This window comes from Homalodisca vitripennis, chromosome 2 (genome assembly GCF_021130785.1).
Source record: "Homalodisca vitripennis isolate AUS2020 chromosome 2, UT_GWSS_2.1, whole genome shotgun sequence".
Taxonomy (NCBI): Eukaryota; Metazoa; Arthropoda; class Insecta; order Hemiptera; family Cicadellidae; genus Homalodisca; species Homalodisca vitripennis.
In genome coordinates, this window is record NC_060208.1 from 13,102,355 (window position 1) to 13,125,284 (window position 22,930).

General features: G+C 32.5%; 1 protein-coding gene across 1 annotated transcript in view; it reads left to right on the plus strand.

Moving 5' to 3' along the window:
* The window catches only part of LOC124353572, a 51,126-nt gene that overhangs the window by 12,966 nt on the left and 15,230 nt on the right, over positions 1-22,930 (plus strand). Inside the window, exons 3-6 of the mRNA XM_046803469.1 lie at positions 2,414-2,559; positions 3,364-3,532; positions 16,830-17,208; positions 20,357-20,525. Coding sequence (XP_046659425.1) covers positions 2,414-2,559; positions 3,364-3,532; positions 16,830-17,208; positions 20,357-20,525 — 863 coding nt within the window. The remainder of the gene's footprint in view (positions 1-2,413; positions 2,560-3,363; positions 3,533-16,829; positions 17,209-20,356; positions 20,526-22,930) is intronic.

Genomic DNA, 22,930 nt, shown 5'->3' on the forward strand with positions numbered 1-22,930 from the left:
AATTAGGCAGAATAGTTACGTTGAATGATACCTTTGACAATATCGTCCAAAACTCACCTTCTAACCAGATGAATTAACTGTTAATAAAACCTTCGAAAATATTGTTCAATATTTAGCTCTAAGCAGCCTAATTAACAATGAACAATACCTTTGAAAATAACGTCCAACCAGCCTATTCATCTGGTACCGCCTTCTAACCGGCCTAATTATAGTGTATAATACCTTTGACAATAATTTTAGCCGAATTAACTAACTAGCCGAATTAACGGTGACAAATAACTTTGACAATAATGGTCAATAATCACTTTCTAACTAGCCTAATTAAGTAACCCTCCATAATTACGATCAACGAAAAAACACATAGAAGCAATTACAGAATAAAATCATTTTGTTAAAAAAATAACGATTGATTACATTTTATTTTATTATTTATTTTATTGCTTGACAGATGCACAGAAACTCTAAGTTTGATTGTTTTTTTTTTAATTTTACAAGGTTTCAGAACTCTTTTCAAATATTTTAGGGCGTCGTTCGTATGGTAATAATGATCTCGTTTTCTGTAGATTCTGTATACAAAATCAGCCTATTGCAATCGCTCTGATGGTAGGACTTAGGACAGTTTCTGAGTTACTTCACCGAATACGACCTCCACCTCCCGTTCAAATTATTATAATGTATCATTGGTATGTAATACGGCCTATTGAAATGATAAATGTCTAAAAAATCACGAAAGTTTAAAACTTGGAACAAATACGATCTTAACATGACTTAGTTGAGCTCGTTAGGCACCTTGATGTGCATTTTCGTATCAATATGGCGCCCGCTTTAACTTTTAAAACATTCATAAGTACGTTATTTATGAACCTATGAAAAGGGAAAACATGTTCTTAAATGCTTATAAGATTTACTGAACGTTTTGTAATAAGCAATTGTTTGGTACCTAGCACTGTATTCGATATACCGATTACATATAGATCCTTTAAGGACTGGTGATAGGGATGGTGAAAGAGTTCAAACTTAGTATATAAATTTACCTTTTAAATATATTAACTATATTATTGGTGTTTGGCTGTCACGCAATTTCTTCCTATTATGGCGAACGTTTCAACTTAAAAAGATTCACAACTCCATTATTTATTAACATATCTTTTCTACCTTATAAAATTTTCTAAACTTTTTCACAAACATGTTCTTATATCTCTAACTGTCACCTTGTCACTATTATGGTGTCAGTTGGAGGTACACATGTGAATCCTATTATAATAAATTATTAATATTTGAGTTATCACAAAATCTACTTACTTCCTGCGATTTGCTAAGTGGACTATTTAAATGTGATTTATCTATTAAACGATTACATTGATTTATTTCGAAAATTTACCATGTTGATTTGTAGTTTACAATATGTGTTAGAAGTGTCGACCTTATAACCTCTTTGCATAATCTGCACCTTTGTATCACAACGTCTTTGTAATACTTTGCAAAATGTATCCTACATCAGTCGTCAATACAAAACATTTAATAATAACCGATAACGAGTTCTGGGTATTTTATATGCCCATGAATACACTCAATTGAGTTTTAAACACACCTATTCCTTTTGCAATATGGATACCGTCACCACTCTGCACATTCAGCTAAATAATTTTAATTGCTGTGCTAAGAACCGACTCGTGGAACTAAGGATTCCGCACACCAATCATACTAATTTTGTTTTATTTAAGTTATTTTTCACTCGCTTTACTCGCTTAAATATATGGATTTCTAATTAAACATCATAAAACAAGTTTTCTTGTAATACGTGTACAAAACGGGAGTAATTATAAGTCAAACATTTTAAAGTATAACCCTGTTAAAAATAACAGATCAGTAACCTCCATCCAAATAGAATATTGCCTTCCATGTAAACTTTTTCATCATGTATGTGTTGTAGAGGAAAATATAACTATAAATATAGTTTCAATTAAATACACATACACGCCTACAGGCAAAATACCAAAAACTTAAAAATAAAACCATACTTAGAACGACGGTTACCTAAAATATCATACCAGAGTTCTGAAACACCATGTACAATACATTAAACGTAGCTGTGGTGGAAAAGGTTGGTTCAACGTACTTGTTGAGTTCAGCTCCAGTTCTTCTTCAATGATATACAGGTAGATTACACTACTTTTGTAGTCCAGGTGTCTCTGATGTTAAAAAGATGTAAACAGTTTGTTATGAGCTTCTTCGTCGCCGCTTTTTTCGGATCTCTTCAGATGAACATGACTCCGGATTCCAAGAGACAAGTCTGTGACAGCGTCAGACTCCGAACGCTGCACAAAGAGGAACTGGATCTAAACTTAACATTCACATTAATGTCTATATCATCCATTAACTTTACTAAAGTTTGTTTCTAACACTCTTCCAGCTCATTTAATCCTGCTTATGTGTCACCATATTGTGGAGACGACATCCCAGAAAGATCTACAAAATCCAACAGCTGTCATCCATGTGTAGACAATTCCACCATGTTCTGTGGAGGAGAAAACTCAATATCAGTCTATAAAATATCTGGTGAGTTCCGAGACTCAGGGGGTTCAATGTTAACCCCAACCAAAATCTATTTTGTATTACTTTTAGTTTTCTGTGCATTTCGATAATACGCTAGTTCCAAATATTTAGGAGCCGAGATTTGGAAGAGCGTATTGTATTGTAAGAAAATAACCTGGTTTGTAGTTAAATCTAGAGTGTTGGAAGGGAGAAAATGGCAGTGCATCAAAACGGTCAAAAATATCAAACAACAGATTTTTTAAATAACGACAAAACTCACCTTCTAACTAGAAGAATTAACGGTTAATAATAACTTTTAAAATAGCGTTCAATTTGTAGCTGCAAACTGCCTAATTAACTATGAACAATACCTTTGAAAATAACTTCCAACCAGCCTATTCACCTTCTAACTAGCCAAATTAACGGTGACAAATTCCTTTGACAAAAATGGTCAATATTCACCTCCCAGTAAAACAATTATGTATGAAAAAAGTAAACCAGATTAAGAATTTGAAAGCAACCATTTTAGCCAAATACTCGGTTTTTATGTGGATGACTTATTTATATTTAATTTCTATTTAGCTTATTGCAAGTGCGTCAAACTAACAAATTTAATCAGAGATTAAAAATACCATTTCTTATTTGAAACCCTCAGATGTCGATTCGCGCTAAATCTAGCACAAAAACCCGATTTATGTTTCATAAGAATAGTTTCTCTGTCAATTTTTTGAGAGTCAGAACGATAGTAAAATATTTCTCTTATGATTTATGGTTAAAAATATTAATATTAACAGTTTTTCTTTTCAATTATGCTTTTATATTTTTCAGAGCTTGCGAGCTTTATTGTGCTACTAGCCACTCAAACTGGGATTAAGATGATCGCAGATAATAGCAATACCCCGTTTAGCATTGAAGGGATCACAAATGATGTAATAAGCGTCGATTTCAATTACAAGCTCAACAGTATTATTTTCTCTACATACCGTACAATATCAAGGTATTGTATGATTCGTCAGAATGTCTAACAAAAATATAGTTCTGTAAACTAGTTCAGATAAACATCGATACATACTAAACAACACTATCCCTAGTGTTTCAACTATTACAGTGCTTGTATTTGTGCCTATTACTAAGAAGTAGAAATCATTTTTTCCCTTCATACATCCCGGCTGAAACTTATAGCAATTTTATAATGATACACTGAATCTGAAATGTGGATGCCCTTTAAACATCTCCACACAAGTATGCAGAACACAATGGTTAGTATAGGCATATTACGTAGTACTATATTAGTATTATTAATAGTACTAATAATACCACCCCGCAAACCCCGTCATTGTCGAACTGACCGATCCATGCCTACATACAGCAACACATTGTGAAAATGAAGAGTACAGTCCAATTCTCTTTAGGATAAGCTCTAGTTTACGCTACTAATGTGCCGGAGTTGTTACATTGTGGTCAGGATGTGATTTCAGCCTTCAAACCCTATCTAAGATTATAGTTCCTGATAATAGGATAATAGTTTCTGCAGAATTAAACGACGCTTAGTGAGCGAAGCTTTTCTAGTAAATAAACTTAAGGGGACCACTTAATAATTTGTTTGTCATTTTTGTTTTTAACTAATACTTATTGCTTAGAATCTCCACTTTCATTTATTATATAAATCACTTATATATATATATATATATATATATATATATATATATATATATTGAATTGAATAGAATTGCATTTATTCAATAAATTATACATTTCTGAGGCCCCGCTAAGTACAATACTTGTCAGCGGGAACCTGTATAACTATATTTTACTACAGTTGAGATACATAATTACATTTAATTATCTTTCAGGTCCTTACGTAGTATTTTTAATTTAATTGTGGTGAACATTGGTATATAATATACATACAACAGGGAAATTATTCATTTGGAGTGATTAAAAAATATTGTCTGATTGTTACTATAAGTTAATACAATACATCATTCCCATAACACTATTAAATATTTAGAACATTCTGATGATAAAGTTTTTAGATAACCTGAAAAGTTGAAGAAAAGTAAATAAATTGGGTGAATAGGTCACTTTATATTTCGCTACGTTGGCTAACCTGGCACTTTGTACATTCAACATATAATATTGTCGTCTGTCAGCTGTGTTCTTTGCTATTTCTTGTGACTACGTTATAAACAGTGTGACTGCAAATATTGATTCGTGATTACTTTGTGTTGATTTTTTCTAGTGTTTTTTAGTTTATAATTATTTATTTCACTATAGAAGTAACAGAGTTTTCAAGAAAAGGATTTACCATGAAAAAAAAACAAAAAAAAGATACCAACAAGGTTAGGCCTAGTTCTAGTAATCGAAATACACCGTCTAGGCCTATCTCACCAACACATGAACCTTCTTCACCAGCTAATAAGTTGAATGACATTCTACTTTGACATTAGATAAGAAGCATATCTCAGGCCTAGCCTCTCAGATTACTTTGAAATGTATAGATTGTGAAAAATATGTCATTAGGGACAACTGTGAATCTGTTGAACTATTACACAATGATAATAGTAGTAAATTCTATGACTTGAACTTGAGATTAGTTTTAGGCCTAAGGTCTATTGGTAAAGGGAGAACTGCTACGGAAAAACTTTGTGTAGTTTTGAACCTTAACGCTCCAGTGAACCGATATTTTGATTATGAGTGTGTTTTGTCACATCTGCTGAAACAGTTGTAAAGCAGTCAATGCAGGCAGCTGTAGAGAAAACAATTGTGATAAATAATAATGACAAAAATATCGCAGTTGCTATCGATGGTTCAATCATGGCAACGGCGTGGACAACGGTCGCTAAATGGAATCTTTCAGCCACATCTCTATCAACCGGAAAGGTTATGGACATCGATATATTATCTAAGTACTGTAAGTGTAAAAATAGATTAAAAAAGGAGCATGGAAAGGATTGTATTGCTAATTTTTTTGGCAGTAGTGGGGCTATGGAGGTCACAGGGGCGAAACATATATTCCACCGGTCAGACAAATTGTACGATTGCCGTTACGTTGAATATCTAGGGGACGGAGACAGCAAGGCCTGTGTAGAAGCTAGAAACAGCAAACCATATGGTGAAGTTGATATTACAAAAGCTGAATGTATAGGCCATATCCAGAAGAGAATGGGGTCTAGGCTAAAATCACTCAAACAAAAAACAACAAAACTACTGAATGGAAACAATCTTGGTGGAAGAAACCATCTCACAGATGCTGCAATAGTTCAACTCCAGGAATATTACGGATTGGCCATAAGGAGAACCACAAGAGTGTACAAGATATGCAAAGAGCTGTCTGGGCCTTGTATTTTCATGTGTTGTCAACCAACAAGCAACCTCAACATGCCTTGTGTCCACAAACAGATGATACCTGGTGTAAGTACGTGTTATCAAAAAAGAAAAATGAAACGTACGATCATGACACTGAACAAGGTAAACATTTTCACTTACCTGAGGATATTATGTCCTTTATCAAACCTATATTTAGAGATTTAGCAGAACCCAAACTACTTGAACTTACAGTGCTTGATGGGTAAAACGCAAAACCCAAATGAATGCCTCAATAATGTGATTTGGTCTTATATACCGAAAAGAACATTTGTCGGTTTTAGAACTTTGAGGTTCGGTACATGGTTTGCAGTAACAAATTTTAATGAAGGAAATGTTACATCCTATAAAATATTGGCAAAATTGGGACTGGAAGCTGGTAAAAACTGTGCTGTGGCAATGCAAATGCTAGATAGACGACGTGTCGCTGCTGCAGAAACATGTCAACAATAAATTGAAAAAAATCAGGAAAAGTAAAAATGTGCTGAAAAGGAGGCCTGAAGATCAGTTTGAGGAGGAAGATGGTCCAGAACCTGCATATGCTTCAGGAATGTACTGAAAGGTCATTGTTAAACTAAATTCACCTTATAAATTTAGTCTTTTGCGTTTTTTTTGAAAAATTTTCTTTTTCAACATAAAAATACCTTTTCCTCAGAAACTACTTAAGATATCTACCTACAATTTTTTGCATGTTTATTTTTGTATCATAGAATAGTGAAAACTTCATAATCAGTATTATTAAATAAAATTAAAACTGAATTTTTTACTTCAGTTTTTTTTTAAATTCAGAAAGCAATATATATATATATATATATATATATATATATATATATATATATATATATATATATATATATATATATATATATATATATATATTGCTAATATATAATATATATATACATATATATGATTAAAATTTAAGTATTTAGGAGTTTCCACTGATGTGAAGAGAGACATTCCTTACAATATAAAAAAAGAATTATCCATTTATCTTTTATACTTTCTGAGAAAAAGGTACTTTTGTTAACATTACAGAGATAGGGCCAAGTGGTCCCCACTAATAAACTAAAAAAAACCAGGTTTAAACTAAACAACTTAAATGCATTTCCAAAAAATCAATCCATAACAACCAGAAGGGAAGCTAAAGCGCAAATAATGACAATAAAAGTTTAAAATAACAAACAAAAAGTACAATATATTAAGTCCTCTAGGTCTGAGTTAAGTAGTGTCAATACGAAGACTTGGTATTGATTACTCACATTAAGTCCTCTAGGTCTGAGTTAAGTAGTGTCAATACGAAGACTTGGTATTGATTACTCACATTAAGTCCTCTAGATCTGAGTTAAGTAGTGTCAATACGAAGACTTGGTATTGATAACTCACATTAAGTCCTCTAGGTCTGAGTTAAGTAGTGTCAATACGAAGACTTGGTATTGATTACTCACATTAAGTCCTCTAGGTCTGAGTTAAATAGTGTCAATACGAAGACTTGGTATTGATTACTCACATTAAGTCCTCTAGGTCTGAGTTAAGTAGTGTCAATACGAAGACTTGGTATTGATTACTCACATTAAGTCCTCTATGTCTGAGTTAAATAGTGTCAATACGAAGACTTGGTATTGATTACTCACATTAAGTCCTCTAGGTCTGAGTTAAATAGTGTCAATACGAAGACTTGGTATTGATTACTCACATTAAGTCCTCTAGGTCTGAGTTAAATAGTGTCAATACGAAGACTTGGTATTGATTACTCACATTAAGTCCTTTTGGTCTGAATTAAGTGGTGTCAATATGGAAACTTTACTCACATTAAACAATTACTGTTAATTTTGAATTATTTATATGAATTACGGCAGAAAATTTGATTAGAAAAAAATTAAACATGATATGTAAAATCTTAAAAATATATTTCAATATTTTTAACTTTTTTTCATCGACCAGTGCAGTGATTAGCTTTGAAGTCCTTTAGCAAAATACTACTCTTAGTACATGTAGAGAATGTTTTAAAATATTGCATTTTTATTAACTCATTACAGATATATCACAGGTAGTTAAGAAAAAGTTATACATTTCGGTAGAAAATAATTCTTGCCTGTATAAACGGCATGAATCTCCATCTACCTTTACGGAGTGGTAACGTGGTAAACTGCAAAGTCAAATTTATCATTTATTTGTAACTATAAACCATCTTACGATTTATCTGTCTTTTATAATCTTTTTATAGGTCTACATACAATCCTTTATCAATGAGATATTCTGCAGTATCGACTATCGATTCTGTAGATGGTTATGACAGATTCTACACTCTTACTGTTGACTGGGAAAAAGATGCAGTTTACTACGACATGCGTTCTTATTATCAATCTAATTTCAAATTGTATCGGGTGGATATTGACGGGACGTGATAGACGTGAAATTTCTCCAAGTGGACAAAACGAATATATGATAATGGATCCCTACTACAGGTATGATATATATATATATATATATATATATATATATATATATATATATATATTTAAGGTCGTTTTAATACATATTTGGTGAATTGAAAAGTATCAATAGAAACAAATTTATAAGTACTTTTTATTTTAATATGGTAACTGCCGATTCTTTAGTTTTAAAATTAAATTGCAATCAAATGTTTTTAATCTTATTTGTCTATATAGATTACAAAGTTACGAAAAAAGAACTTTATTGAAGAGTTTACTAATTTTTTTTCTAATTTATCAAATAATTGTATACTGATAGGTGATATAAACCTCGACTTATTAGATAGAAGTCAAAATGCTCTGAATTATTTAACAATGCTAAGTGGTTTGGGTTTCACACAATTTATTGACTTGCCTACGCATACTAAAACATGTTTGGACCACATATTTGTAAGAATTTATCACTTTTTGAGTCGGCCGTTTTTGACACTGATTTGACTGACCATTGTTTGCTTGGATTAAAAATAAATAGTAATGAAATCGTTGATACTGGAATTGTAGGAGCTATAACTGCTAAAGTGTACTTTGATTTTGAGTTGGTAAAGCAAAAGTTATTAAACATTAATTTCAACGACCTATTAATTATTAATGATGCCAATGAGTGTTTTAATAGTTTTCATGATAAGTTATGTGAAGTACTGTTTAGTAGTAAAAAGTTTGTTAGTCATGGTAACAAGTTAGACAAAGCAAAAGTAAAAAGTCCTTGCTTAATGTTTCGTTAATAAAAAAGTTTTAAACGTAAAAAAGATTGTATAAATTATTTAAAAGGAGGCCTTATGACACAAACTTTGCTCAATTTTATAAAAACTTTTTGTAATAGTTTAAAAGGAAGAAATAAATATGGTAAAAAATACGTATTATTCTAATACACTGTCAAGGTGACTCAGCCCAACAATGGAAGATAGTTAATGATCTAACTGGAGTGTGTAAAGATAAGAATGTTGACCGAGTTTAGTTAGATAACGGGGTTTTGATAATTGATCCGATCATCGTTGCGGAGCAAATAAACAAATATCTTACTACCATACAATCAGTTCAGGAATGCAGGGTTAATGAGGAGACTCTGTTTCTTAACAATATGTTGACGTCTTTTTTTCGTTTCACCCACTTCAGTGACGGAAATAAAGGAAATAATCAATAGTTTAAAAAATAAAAGTCTTCTGGTTTTGATAATATTAATATTTCACTCGTAAATTAAACACATCTCTGAGATAATATCTCCCATTTTAGCACATATCGTAAATTTAAGTTTTTGTACTGGTGTATTTCCAGATAAGTTAAAAGTAAGTTCAGTGATTTCTATTTTCAAAAAAGTGTCATCTTTAAAATTAGATAATCTGCGTCCAATTAGTATGTTATCTGTATTTTCAAAGATTTTTGAGAAGTTAATGAAAATAAGACTTATTAAATATCTCAATAACATAAATTTTTTCAGTACTAGTCAGTACGGTTTCAGGAAAGGTAGATCCACTGAAGATGCGCTCGTGTGTTTAACTGACTTGATATATGATAGCATGAACGAAGGAAATAAATCTACTGTTTTATTTATCGATTTTAAAAAAGCGTTTGACCTAGTAAACCACGAGACTTTGCTTCGCAAGTTGGAGGCCGCAGGTGTGAGAGGGATTGCGCTTAAATGGTTTCGTAGTTTTCTTTTTGGTCGTGAGCAGCGTGTTCGTAGGTGAATGTCTCAGCTCAGCATTACCGGTTAAGCTAGGTGTTCCTCAGGGTTCTGTCATCTCAGCGACTCTTTTTTTTATTAACGATTTGCTGGAGTTAAACCTCAATGGAAAACCAAATGCTTTTGCTGACGATATTGCACTTTTTTTACTGTCATAAAAATATTGAAACACTTTCTGAAATTCTAAGTGACGATCTGCATAAATTAAGAAATTGGTGTGAATTAAATTCAATGCAAATAAATGTTAGCAAGACAAAATATGTAAATTTTTATTTTAAAGGTTTCAATTTTTTTCTAGTTTAAAGTATCATATCAATCGTTCTTGTGAGATTAGCTGTAATTGTGAGACTATTAATAAAGAGAAGGAATTCAAATATCTTGGGATAGTTTTAGATGAAAAACTTAATTGGAAAAAACATATAAATTCTTTACATAAAACACTTACATCTTCGGTAAGAAAATTTTACTTTCTAAGAAAATTTCTGCTCTATACATTTATTAAGAACGTTGTATTTTGCCTTAGTTGATTCCAGACTACAATATGGGGTGGTTTGTTCAGGTGGTGCATATAAATATCTAATTCAAAAATTGCGTGTCGTTAAAAATGACTTTTTACGAATTATGTTAAGAAAAAAAATCCGTGACAGTCCTTTTCCTTTGTTTATGGAGTTAAACATTTTGCCCATTCAGCATACTTATATCTATAAAGTTCTTAGATTATTTTACCAGTGAAGCGGCAATACTGGAACTACTGATCTTTTATACTTAACGCGTAATATAAATCGTAGAATATTTAGAACTCCAAAAGTTTAAATGTTCATTTCGTCATAGCGGCCCTACGTTTTTTAATAAGCTACCCTTGTCAATAAAAGAATCGGTAGGTGTAAGAACTTTTAGCAGTAAGGTAAAAAGATAGTTTGTGTTCTTTGAGTAATTTGTAATTATTTTTAATTATTGTAATTTAGAACAATAAAATTTAAAACTTTATTATTGTTAAGATATTTTGATATTTTAAAAAAATTATTAATTGTATTGCTTTATTAAATATAACAGTGTAATGGTGGCTGTATAATTTAATGTGTTTGTATTGTGATACAAAGAACATACGTCACAGTGAGCGGCTCTGTGTCATTCAATTAAAAATCTGGACTCTAGCTTTTTTGTACGTTATTTTTTTGGCAATCTGGCCACAATACTTGTAAACGTGGCCAGCTCTTATTCCGTAGAAAGAGTTTTTTGTTCTTTTTATATGTAAACAAATGCTGGAATAAATCATTATTTCATTTCATTTTATTCATTTAATTGTTTCTGATACGTTCTTATCTATGTAAGTTTTTGGTACATTTTAAAAAGAATTACAACATCTATATCTATATATATATATATATATATATTCCTTGTCGTAATAATCGTATTTATGTACAAATTATGCAATTAATCTATTGTATCAATACAATAGTTGAACTGTATAAAACTATGTTCCAAAGAAAAATTTAATAACAACAGGTTCTAGAAGTGATTTTAAAACTTTTTCCATAATGTGAAATTGACAATAAATAGCCTACTAGTTGTTTATCCATCTAGATAAAACTTTAAACATTATTCTGTCCTTTAAATTAGACCAAAAAATGCATATGTATAGAGTTTCGTTGAAATTTTTTAGTGGATTCGGAGATTACCTTACACAAATATCGTGACACGATATATATATATATATATATATATATATATATATATATTATATATATTATATATATATATATATATATATATATATATATATATATATATATATATATATATATATATATATACTCGCCTTCGGCTCGCTGGGGGTTACGCCCCTAGGCCCCCAAACTGAGTGCTTAATATTCGGGGATAGGAGTGATTTGGTTATTGGTTAAATTCGGACATGAGATTTTCAAGTTACGTCTTCCCTACTGTGTCCTTTCTCGTATGTTGTAATGCTGTGCTAACGCTCGGCCAAATGATGTGTAATATATCAAAATAATCAATGTATTTCATGGAAAAATTAAGTGACGTCTTAGCAAATTTAGGAGAATAAGAAATGGGTGATAACTAAAAGTCCGAGATTATGTTTGCCAGGAAGTGGAAAGTAGAGTGTTTAAATTTAACCAAACTTTTGAGTTTGAGGGCGTTTTCTGGCTTAACCGTTGGAGTTACGACAAAAAGTGACTGGACCTTTCTTGTATAAAATTTAAAATTGGAGGATTCTGCTGTCGGATTTTATCTACGACCTCGTAAAGAGCTTGGGAGAAAAGACTGCACTGGCCAGCTATGGTGAATTGTTTAGTGTAAACAAAATAAAAACTACCTTTATCAGATTATTAAGTTGATCAGGGGGTTTAATTTAATCAAGAATTCATCTGCCATGAAATTCGCGAGATGGGGCTTATGTCATTCTCGACTAACGATTTTTCCTAAAATTCAAGCTAGCTCTAACGGTTCTTCCGCTATCGGGCTTCAAAGAAATGCCTGCAAGTGTGAAAAGTGCGAAAAAGGTTATCTGGTCATACAAGTTAATTCCAGGGGGGGGTTAATTTTAGCGGGGGTTAAGTTATTAGGGGGTTTAATTTACTCAAAGAGGTTGTCTGGTTATACAAGGAAATTCCAGGGGGGGTTAAGTTATCAGGGGGTTTAATTTACGCAGGAGGTTATCTGTCGCACAAGGAAATTCCAAAGGGGGGTAATGTTACTGGGGATTAAGACATCAGGGGGTTTAATTTACTCAGGAGGTTGTGTGGTCATACAAGGAAATTCACGATGTGCTCTAGTAGACTTGTACTAGTCAGTCAATTACGAAAGTTGGGTGTTAAATTTTAACGAAGGTTTTGACTTCAAGGGCATTTTGTGGCTTAACCGTTAGAGATACGACAAAAAGTGACTGGACTTTTCTTGTACAAAATTTAAGGGGATTCTATCGGAATTTATCTACGACCTCTGGTTTAGGCAGTACAGAGCTGGGGAGAAAAGACTGCACTGGCCACCTATGGTGAATTCTTTAGTGTAAACAAAATAAAAACTACTTTTATCAGATTATTAAGTTGATTATTAAGGGGGTTTAATTTAATCAGGAATTCATCTACCAGGAAATTCGCGGGAGGGGGATTATGTTATCTTGGGTTATAAGAACGCGTGGTACTTTTCTGGGAAATGTGTGTCTGTGCTACAAGAATATTTGTAGAGTAATTTTTATCAAAATACAAAGTTGTTCAGGGTTTAAAATTACTTAGGAATTTATCATTCCATACTAGAGTGTTGACGAGGAATCACTATTTCATTAAATTAATTAAACACTACTCTGTCCCTATTTACTATTGGCGGTTCGTTAACACTCAGGCAATTGAGGTTGTGGGGTTGCAGTCTCTCGTTAACACAAGTTAAATCCGGAACCAGAACGGATTGCACAAATTATAGGCACATCATATTTACACCTCCTGAAATTGCTAATTACGACCAAGATTTTACCATTAAGGGCTTACGTAAGGATATACGGAAAAAAGCTACTTGACCTTTTTTTTAAATCTCTAAATTGTCTAGTTATTGAAAATTGAGGATTTAAGCTATGATTAATGGTGCGGCAACTACCGCCTCCTAAAACAAAATTCTCAAGTAAAAATTATAAAATATTTCTATTTATACAGGTTTTTCGGCCAGAACATTTAAGATAGGGCAAAAAGTAACAAGGCTTTTTTGTAGAACACGTCATTTACTAAAACATAATAAATAATGTGTTTTGAGCTACGACCAACCGTTTACCTGCTATCAAGCACGGATGGTAAATTTTTAGGCGAAAATTTCCAAATATTCCCACTTAATTGCATTTTGCGGCCAAACCAATAGATATAGAGTAAAAAGTCACTTAACCTCTTTTCTAGATCACCTTATTTCCTAAATCTAATCTTTGTTTTATTTTGACCTCCGACCAATGGTTTCGCCGCTATTGACCCCCAAATCAAAATTTTCACGTAAAAATTACAAAGAAAATTGCACATAATCACGTTTTTCGGCCAAACCAATGGAGATAGGGCAAAAATGTACTGAATATTTTCTGTAGATCGCGCAGTTTGCTAATTTGATGAGTCAATCAGACGACCAACTTTTCGGCCGCTATCGGGCTCGAAACATTATTTTTAGCGAAAAAATCTCTGGATTGTCAAATATTCGAGCATTTTGTCGCTTAACCATGGAAGATAGAGCAAAAAGTCACCAGACCTTTTTTGTAGTTCACTTAATTCCTGACTGACAATTTTTCGTCAGATCTGAGCTAGCTCCATCGGTTCGCCCGCTATCGGGCTTACAAAAAAGGCCTGCAAGGGTAAAAAATGGGCGTTTTTTTGCGAATTTTTTGAGGGGTTTAAAATTAAAAATTCCCGGTTTTCAGACTTTTCCTGTGGTTATACGGCAAAACTTACCTGCGTGCCAAATTTCAAGTTTCTAGCACTTCTAGAACTATGTTAGAATTTGTATCTATATATCAGTCAGTGAGTCAGTTACACACGCGGCTGTATAGTACATTAGATATATATATTTAAATATATATATATATATATACAAATATTTCAGTTATTAAAAACTTGCCTATATTTCCGTATACTTTAAATGTAGAAGGTAGAGTTCATATAAACATAATTTATTTTTTGCAGAAATGTCTTGTATTAAACGTTATTTCATACATATAGGTTAATTTTATGATGTTAGTGCGTAGATAAGCTCTAAATATCTTCATATGCATGTAATTCATGAATCAAATAAAATATAATTATAATAATATTATATTATAAAGTATGATGTGTTTATGTTCATTTTTCGTAGAATTTTCTTTAACAGACGTGTGAAGGAATTTGTTTTTTAATATTACTTATATTATTAAAGGCTCAGAAGAAGTAGGTATATTTTGAGACAATTGAATTAATTAGTAAAATGTTTTGTTTTATAAACTGTATTATGAATATTCCAACTACTTTTATGGAAAAATATTCTCTAGACACATCAATTACGTAATTGGGATTATTTTTGAACGGCCGCCATGTTGGAGTGAAATGGCTTACAAAGCTTCAATTTGTTCGTGTGCTTTGTGGGACAGTGATCGTTACCAAGTCACGTGTCATTTACTTCCGTAGGTGAAATTTAGAAGATTTTACGTGAGCCGGTTCTATGTCTTGAGCCCATTTCTCCCCGGCTCATGTATTTGTTTATTTATACAGTATTGTAAGTGTTGTTCGTTGTGGATGGAGAAGGCACTGACTGTGCTGTTTCAGAGCGCTCTGCACATCCTCATTGGAGTGGCAAGGAACTTCTAAATTCTTGCATGTTAGTGGAAATGTGTAATACAATTTTGCATTTTAAAACTATATTTGATGATTCTTTTTTTATTTTACCACTAACATGCTGGTTTAAGTTGCTGTTTCGCACTGACGAGGTCCAGGAGGGGAGCTCTTGCCTCCTGCTGTTCTCTCATCATCGGTGGTCGCAGACAGTTTCCGGGGTTTTCCTGCTCTGTTGGAAAGGTGGCCTCCATGATGAGCTGAACACCCCTAGTCTACATCTGTGATACCCTGCTATTTTTTATTTATTTATTTGTTAATTTATTTATTTTGTTATTGTTGCCAGTTATTATAGTTTATATTTTGTTATTTAGTTTAAAAGCTATTTAGTTTTATTTCCTGGTTTCATTAGGAGCCCGCCCTTAGCCGAAGGATACCGGGTGGAATTGGCAGTTCTTATTTTAAAATATGGATATTCATATTTTTTTATCCATGTGCACCTGAGACATATGACTGAAATATTACGTTGACTGTAGTAATGATTTTGTTTTATTTTGTATGGCCAATATTGTTATCTTGATAGAAAGGTTTCGTATCTTGGTTAATTTTTTTTTCTCTACTCTGCGTTTTGATTCTGAGCAAGCTATCCACAATGTTTTTTATTTGCCTTCTAGGTTTAATTCTGATCCTCCATGCCGTTCACCACCATGGGGACTTGCTTCCTAATTGTATATTTTGGGTGTGCGAACGGAGATGTGCGGTTTCATCTATAAGTGATAGGAAAACTGTATAGGCCGATTTTTATATTTAATATTTATATATTTCTAAGATGTTATGTTAACTGTGTGTGTCTGGGTAGACTAATATGTACGTAGTCAGATGCAGGATTTTCAGAACAGGTTATAGTTACTTTAACAGGTAATTTGTTCCGGGGTGATTTCCATGAGAAAAGACTTCAACACGATATGCAGTCTTCGGTGAGAAAGTAGGCTTTAGGATGAAATTGGAAAATGTTGACATGTGACTATAGGCCCTACCTTAGCAGTCATTCATTTCATAAACACACATTTCATTTAAGATTTATGAAGAGAAAACTAAACCATTTTTTAGAAAATAAACAAGTAAAGAAAATTTACAATATTGATTTGTTTGACAAAAGTAAAAGTAAAAGTTAGTAGGCTGACACAATTTCTCTTTTGCCTCCCGGGAAATTAAAAATTATCTTTTCTTTATCTGTCGGTCTATCTGTCCACAAGACATCACGGGAATGAAATGAGTTATAGACATGGAATTGTGCATAAATCCCAGCAAAGCATTGAGCGGAACATGTGGTGTAGCGTATTTCTACCCTGTGTTGGATATAAATATACGAGTTATGTTTAGTCTTGTTCTATAAAAACATGGAATTTTGAACAGCTTATGGCAATAACTTAGTTGTAATTGATAATTCTTGTTCTGTTTTAGGTTAATCATGTTCCTAAGAAATGGCCATCTTAGCTTTCTTGAACTTGGAACAAATTCCTTGAGGAATTTAAATTTGAGTTTACCCTACATATATAAAGTTCACAGAATTTCTATAAATACGAGGCACAAAGCATTGTATGCGATTGGAGAGGCAGACGCCTTATTGTATTATCTATTCAGTATGAATTACGACGGGTCTAATATGAAAAAGCTGTATGAAGGCCCAGAGCTAATTAATCCTAGCGGGCTTGGAGTGGTGGACAACAAAGTTGTATGGGCAGCCTACAATGATACTAACGACATGAATGTTTTGTATATGTGCTACTTATCACCCATCTGCCAGGCAAACAACATAACAATTATCTACGAGTCTAACGAGGTACGTGGACAGTTTAATGATTGCCACTCCTTAAACATAATTATCAAATATACTCCAAGACTGCACACTATGCAGTTTTGTATATGTGCCACTTATCACCGATCTGTCAGGCTAACAACATAACAATTATCTACGAGTCTAACGAGGTACGTGGACAGTTTAATGATTGCCACTCCTTAAACATAATTATCAAATATACTCCAAGACTGCACACTATGCAGTTTTGTATATGTGCCACTTATCACCGATCTGTCAGGCTAACAACATAACAATTATCTACGAGTCTAACGAGGTACGTGGACAGTTTAATGATTGCCACTCCTTAAACATATCAAATATACTCCAAGACTGCAGACTATTCAGTTTTGTATATGTGCCACTTATCACCGATCTGTCAGGCTAACAACGTAACAATTCTCTACGAGTCTAACGAGGTACGTGGACAGTTTAATGATTGCCACTCCTTAAACATAATTATCAAATATACTCCAAGACTGCACACTATGCAGTTTTGTATATGTGCCACTTATCACCGATCTGTCAGGCTAACAACATAACAATTTCTCTACGAGTCTAACGAGGTACGTGGACAGTTTAATGATTGCCACTCCTTAAACATAATTATCAAATATACTCCAAGACTGCACACTATGCAGTTTTGTATATGTGCTACTTATCACCCATCTGCCAGGCTAACAACATAACAATTATCTACGAGTCTAAACGAGGTACGTGGACAGTTTAATGATTGCCACTCCTTAAACATATCAAATATACTCCAAGACTGCACAATATTCAGTTTTGTATATGTGCCACTTATCACCGATCTGCCAGGCTAACAACATAACAATTCTCTACGAGTCTAACGAAGTACGTGGACAGTTTAATGATTGCCACTCCTTAAACATAATTATCAAATATACTCCAAGACTGCACACTATGCAGTTTTGTATATGTGCCACTTATCACCGATCTGTCAGGCTAACAACATAACAATTATCTACGAGTCTAACGAGGTACGTGGACAGTTTAATGATTGCCATTCCTTAAACATATCAAATATACTCCAAGACTGCAGACTATTCAGTTTTAACAACACTGAACTTTTACATATTGAAAAGTAACTATACACTATAGTTTAATATTATAACGTGCCATATACGAGTAAGTTTAAAGTGCATATTGTTAAAGTTACTGAAAACTGTACTGTTAGTGACATAACAATTATCTACGAGTCTAACGAGGTACGTGGACAGTTTAATGATTGCTACTCCTTAAACATATCAAATATACTCCAAGACTGCAGACTATTCAGTTTTAACAACACTGAACTTTTACATATTGAAAAGTAACTATACACTATAGTTTAATATTATAACGTGCCATATACGAGTAAGTTTAAAGTGCATATTGAAAAGTAACTATACACCATAGTTTAATATTATAACGTGCCATATACGAGTAAGTTTAAAGTGCATATTGAAAAGTAACTATACACCATAGTTTAATATTATAACGTGCCATATACGAGTAAGTTTAAAGTGCATATTGTTAAAGTTACTGAAAACTTTACTGTTAGTGACATAAAAATAAAAGTGTATGGAAATATTATTTCCAAAAACTTTAGAAACTTTTGAGACAATTGTTCGCTTTTTGTATGATAACTTTATATATTTTATAAAGCTATACATTACTTAACATAGGCCTACTAGTATTTTACCTTGCGGCTGACCTCAAAGTTTGAGAGGTGAAGTTTGTATTTTGGACGCAAGTTGCCTCTGGAAAATCTGGTTCATTATAAAATTCAATGCAGAATCACAAAATCGAATATCTTTTCAAGAACGAAAACTGTTTCAACAATATTACGGTCCTTTGTTCCACAGCAGTAATGTACAAGTTGTTCGGTAATGTTAGCATGAACAGTGTTGCAGACTTCATGAATCACTGGCGTAGAAAATAATACAATGCATTAAACATTTTGTGTTATGAACGAATTAATTGTTCTTGAATTGTGATTTAATTAATTAAAATAATTTATAAGTATGGAACTGCACCTATGGAAATTAATACTATAATAAGTACACTAACTTAACCAATTTCGTCAAAAATAAACTTCAAACAAAGAAGTAACTGATACGTATCTATATTTCATTTTTATATTCATAACCAATCCTAAATTAAATTTGTTACAAATTTAATTGATCCCAAATTAACAAAAACCTATTCAAGCAACATAATATATATATATATATATATATATATGTGTGTGTGTGTGTGTGTGTGTGTGTGTGTGTGTGTGTGTGTGTGTGTGTGTGTGTGTGTGTGTGTGTGTGTTATATTTGATTATATTTTATATTATACAAGCTGTTGATAATGTCACTGAAAAGTGACGAATCATTAAGCACTTCAAGTTGAACGTGTTTTGTTTTCTTTGAGATATACATGTATATTTATATATCTCAAAGAATATATATATATATATATATATAAGTGTGTATGCCCGTGTGTGTGTGTGTGTGTAAATAAAATCTATTAATTCAAATAAAAGGTTCTCTCACTCAAACTAATTGTTATATTTCCTAATACATTTCTGCTCTCCTTCAATTAATACAGCGGTATTTCAATATACGTTTTAGCTTAAGAGTATATTGATTAACCTTTTTCATAATTTTACTTTCAGAACTTAATAGTTAAGTGACTGAAACTTCTTAAACGTACCTTTGGACATAACAACAAATTACCATAAACCTACAATAGACTCTCACGATTTAAAGCAGATTTTGTAAAACGACAAACATGTATTTACTAAACAGCATCAAATAATGGGGTACCTAAAAATATTGAATATATAAAAACCAATAATATTTTTCAGCTGTTACGTACTCGGGTAGTTCTAGCACAGTTGAGATATGCTCTGATTGACAGAAACTCCAAACTCAATACTACCGTCCAAACACGTCACATACACCGAGCAAGTTTCTACATGGAAACAGATACTCCTGACACATCCCAGTGAACAGCTGACCTGCCCGCCCCGCGCCAAGCTCGCGTATCGGCAGCGAACAACTACTAATTATATAATTTGCATATTGCCTCTAAAAAACCTAATTTTCTGAGAGTAAAAATACAGCTGTAACTCTTATTCCAGGTAATACGTGATGTGAAGTTGTACAGTCCAGAAGTGCAGATGCCCGACAAAGAGATGCTCTGCTTGCAGCTCTTCTGCTCTCACAGTTGTAAGATGACTACGCCCTTTATTGCTACCTGTACTTGTCCTGACGACCTGGTGTTAGGCCCGGATAATACAACCTGCCTAGGTATGGTGCACTTTTTAATACTCTGACTCTTCCACAGCTATATAATCCTTCTATTTCTAAAAAAGTTTTAACTTTTGTTTAAAATGGTGTAAAAAAAACAACACTTAGAAATATTTAATGTTTTGCGAATATTACTATAAATCAATAACTATTTTTATTAAGTAACTATTTGGTCTTGGATTGGTTTGGTCAAACAGTAATAAACTTGGCACTTACCCTCATGTTTCTATTACACCAAAATCTCACACGTTATATGAAAAATTAGGTTATGGCCATAAAATGGAAAATTAATGCAAAAGTTATAATATATCCAAAAAATCAAACAAAATATGAGCCGCTTTTAAAGCGACCTGCGTGGAGGTTTTTGCGCATAGGGGGAGGGAGGAGCACGAGATCGACCACGCCACCTCCTCTTGTTCTCTCTCTCTCTTTCTGGAATTCACTGATTAGGCATGATAGAGAGGGTAAGGAAGGTGGCGGTATAGCGGTGTATTTAAAGTTAGGCCTAAAGTTTTCAGTCCTAGCAAAGTCGCCTCCTTTATACTGTAAGAAACCGGAATTTTTAATAGTAGAAGTTTGTTCTTGCTGGAAATTGCTTTTGTGTATAGTTTATAGACCGCCGAAAGCGGGCCATATTGTTGAGTTCTTTAATGTTCTATCTAACCTCTTGCCTGTGTATAGTAATGTTGTTATTTTAGGAGACTTTAATATAGATTTAAGTGCTAATAGAGTGTTTCATGATAAAACAGAATTTTTAAATGTCATTAATAATTTGGGTTTAAGTCTATTACCATTGGAGCCAACCTATCACTTGCCTAATTCTGACACTCTCTTGGATTTAATTATATGTAAGGATATTATTAGAGCTAGAAGTTATGGGCAAATCTCAGTGTCCGGAATTTCATATCATGACTTGATTTACTTAGAATTGGATTTAAGGTTAAGATTAAGAAAGAATAAGGAATATATTACTATTAGAGATTTTAAACATGTTGATAGAATTAAACTCAAAACCGAATGTACTTCTGTTAGCTGGGAAGATGTATATAATAGAGATAATATTGATGATAAAGTGGATATAATGTGTAGTAAATTGTTAGAGTTGTTTAATAATAATGTTACGGAGAGGAAAATTTATACAAAGAAAAACCCATGCCCATGGGTTGATGGCAAAATTAAAGAACTAATGAAACAAACAGATAGATTGTATAAACGTTATATTAGAATAAGAGACCATGATGTATTTGTTAGATATAAAAGTTTACGTAATAGAATAAAATATTAGTCAGGGATTCAAGAAATAGATATTTTGAAAGACATTTCAACTCTGATTTGTCTAACAAAGCACTGTGGAAGGTAGTTAAAGATCAAGGTGTGGGAAAAGAGTCAAAAAAACGATCTGATCCTGTTGTTCCTCTAAATGACTTGAATTCTTTCTTCTGTGGTGTTAATAATAATATTAATGAGGAATTATATTAGTATTATGAAAATTTAGTTTTTGTTAATAGATTTAATGATCGTTTTAGTTTTAAGGAAGTAAACTGTGACTTACTTTATAAGGTTATTTTACAAATTTCGTCTAACGCAGTGGGAGATGATGGAATTCATTTAAAGTTTTTATTATTGATTTTTGATGATATAAAGTGTGTTTTATGTCACATTGTTAATTTTTCTCTGTTAAATAGTGTTTACCCTAAGCAATGGAAAAAGGCCTTGATATTACCACTCCCTAAAGTTGCGAACCCGAGTGAGTGCAAAAACTATAGAGCGATAAATATTTTATGTGTTTTGGGTAAAGTAACTGATAAAATAGCCTATCAACAAATATGTAACTTTGTTAGTAATAATAACATTTTATATAAGTATCAATCAGGGTATAGGACTAACTTCAGTACACAAACGGCTCTAATTCATATAACTGATGATGTGAGGCGTGCAATAGACACTCGCCAATGTACTGCTGGATTTCACACGTGCTTTTGATTGTGTTCAACATGGGCTATTACTGTCTATTCTTAAATCTTATAGTTTTAGTGAAAGTGCTATTATGTGGTTTAATTCTTATTTAACGGATAGAATGCAAAGAGTGAAAACAGGTAGTGGATTATTGTAGGATTGGAAGCATAATCCGTTAGGGGTACCACAGGGATCGACTTTGTCTGCTTTGTTGTTTAGTTTGTATATAAACAGAATTTGTGAGTCACTTGTTTTTAGTAAATCCATGTTGTACGCGGATGATCTGCAATTATATATCCATACTAATGTAAAAGATTTAAATAACTCAATTAACTATATAAATGCAGATTTAGATACACTTTTTAAAAGGTGCCACAATCATGGATTGAGTTTAAACATCAGTAAATGCAAACCAATTATCTTAGGAAGTAGAAGGTTGTTAAATACAG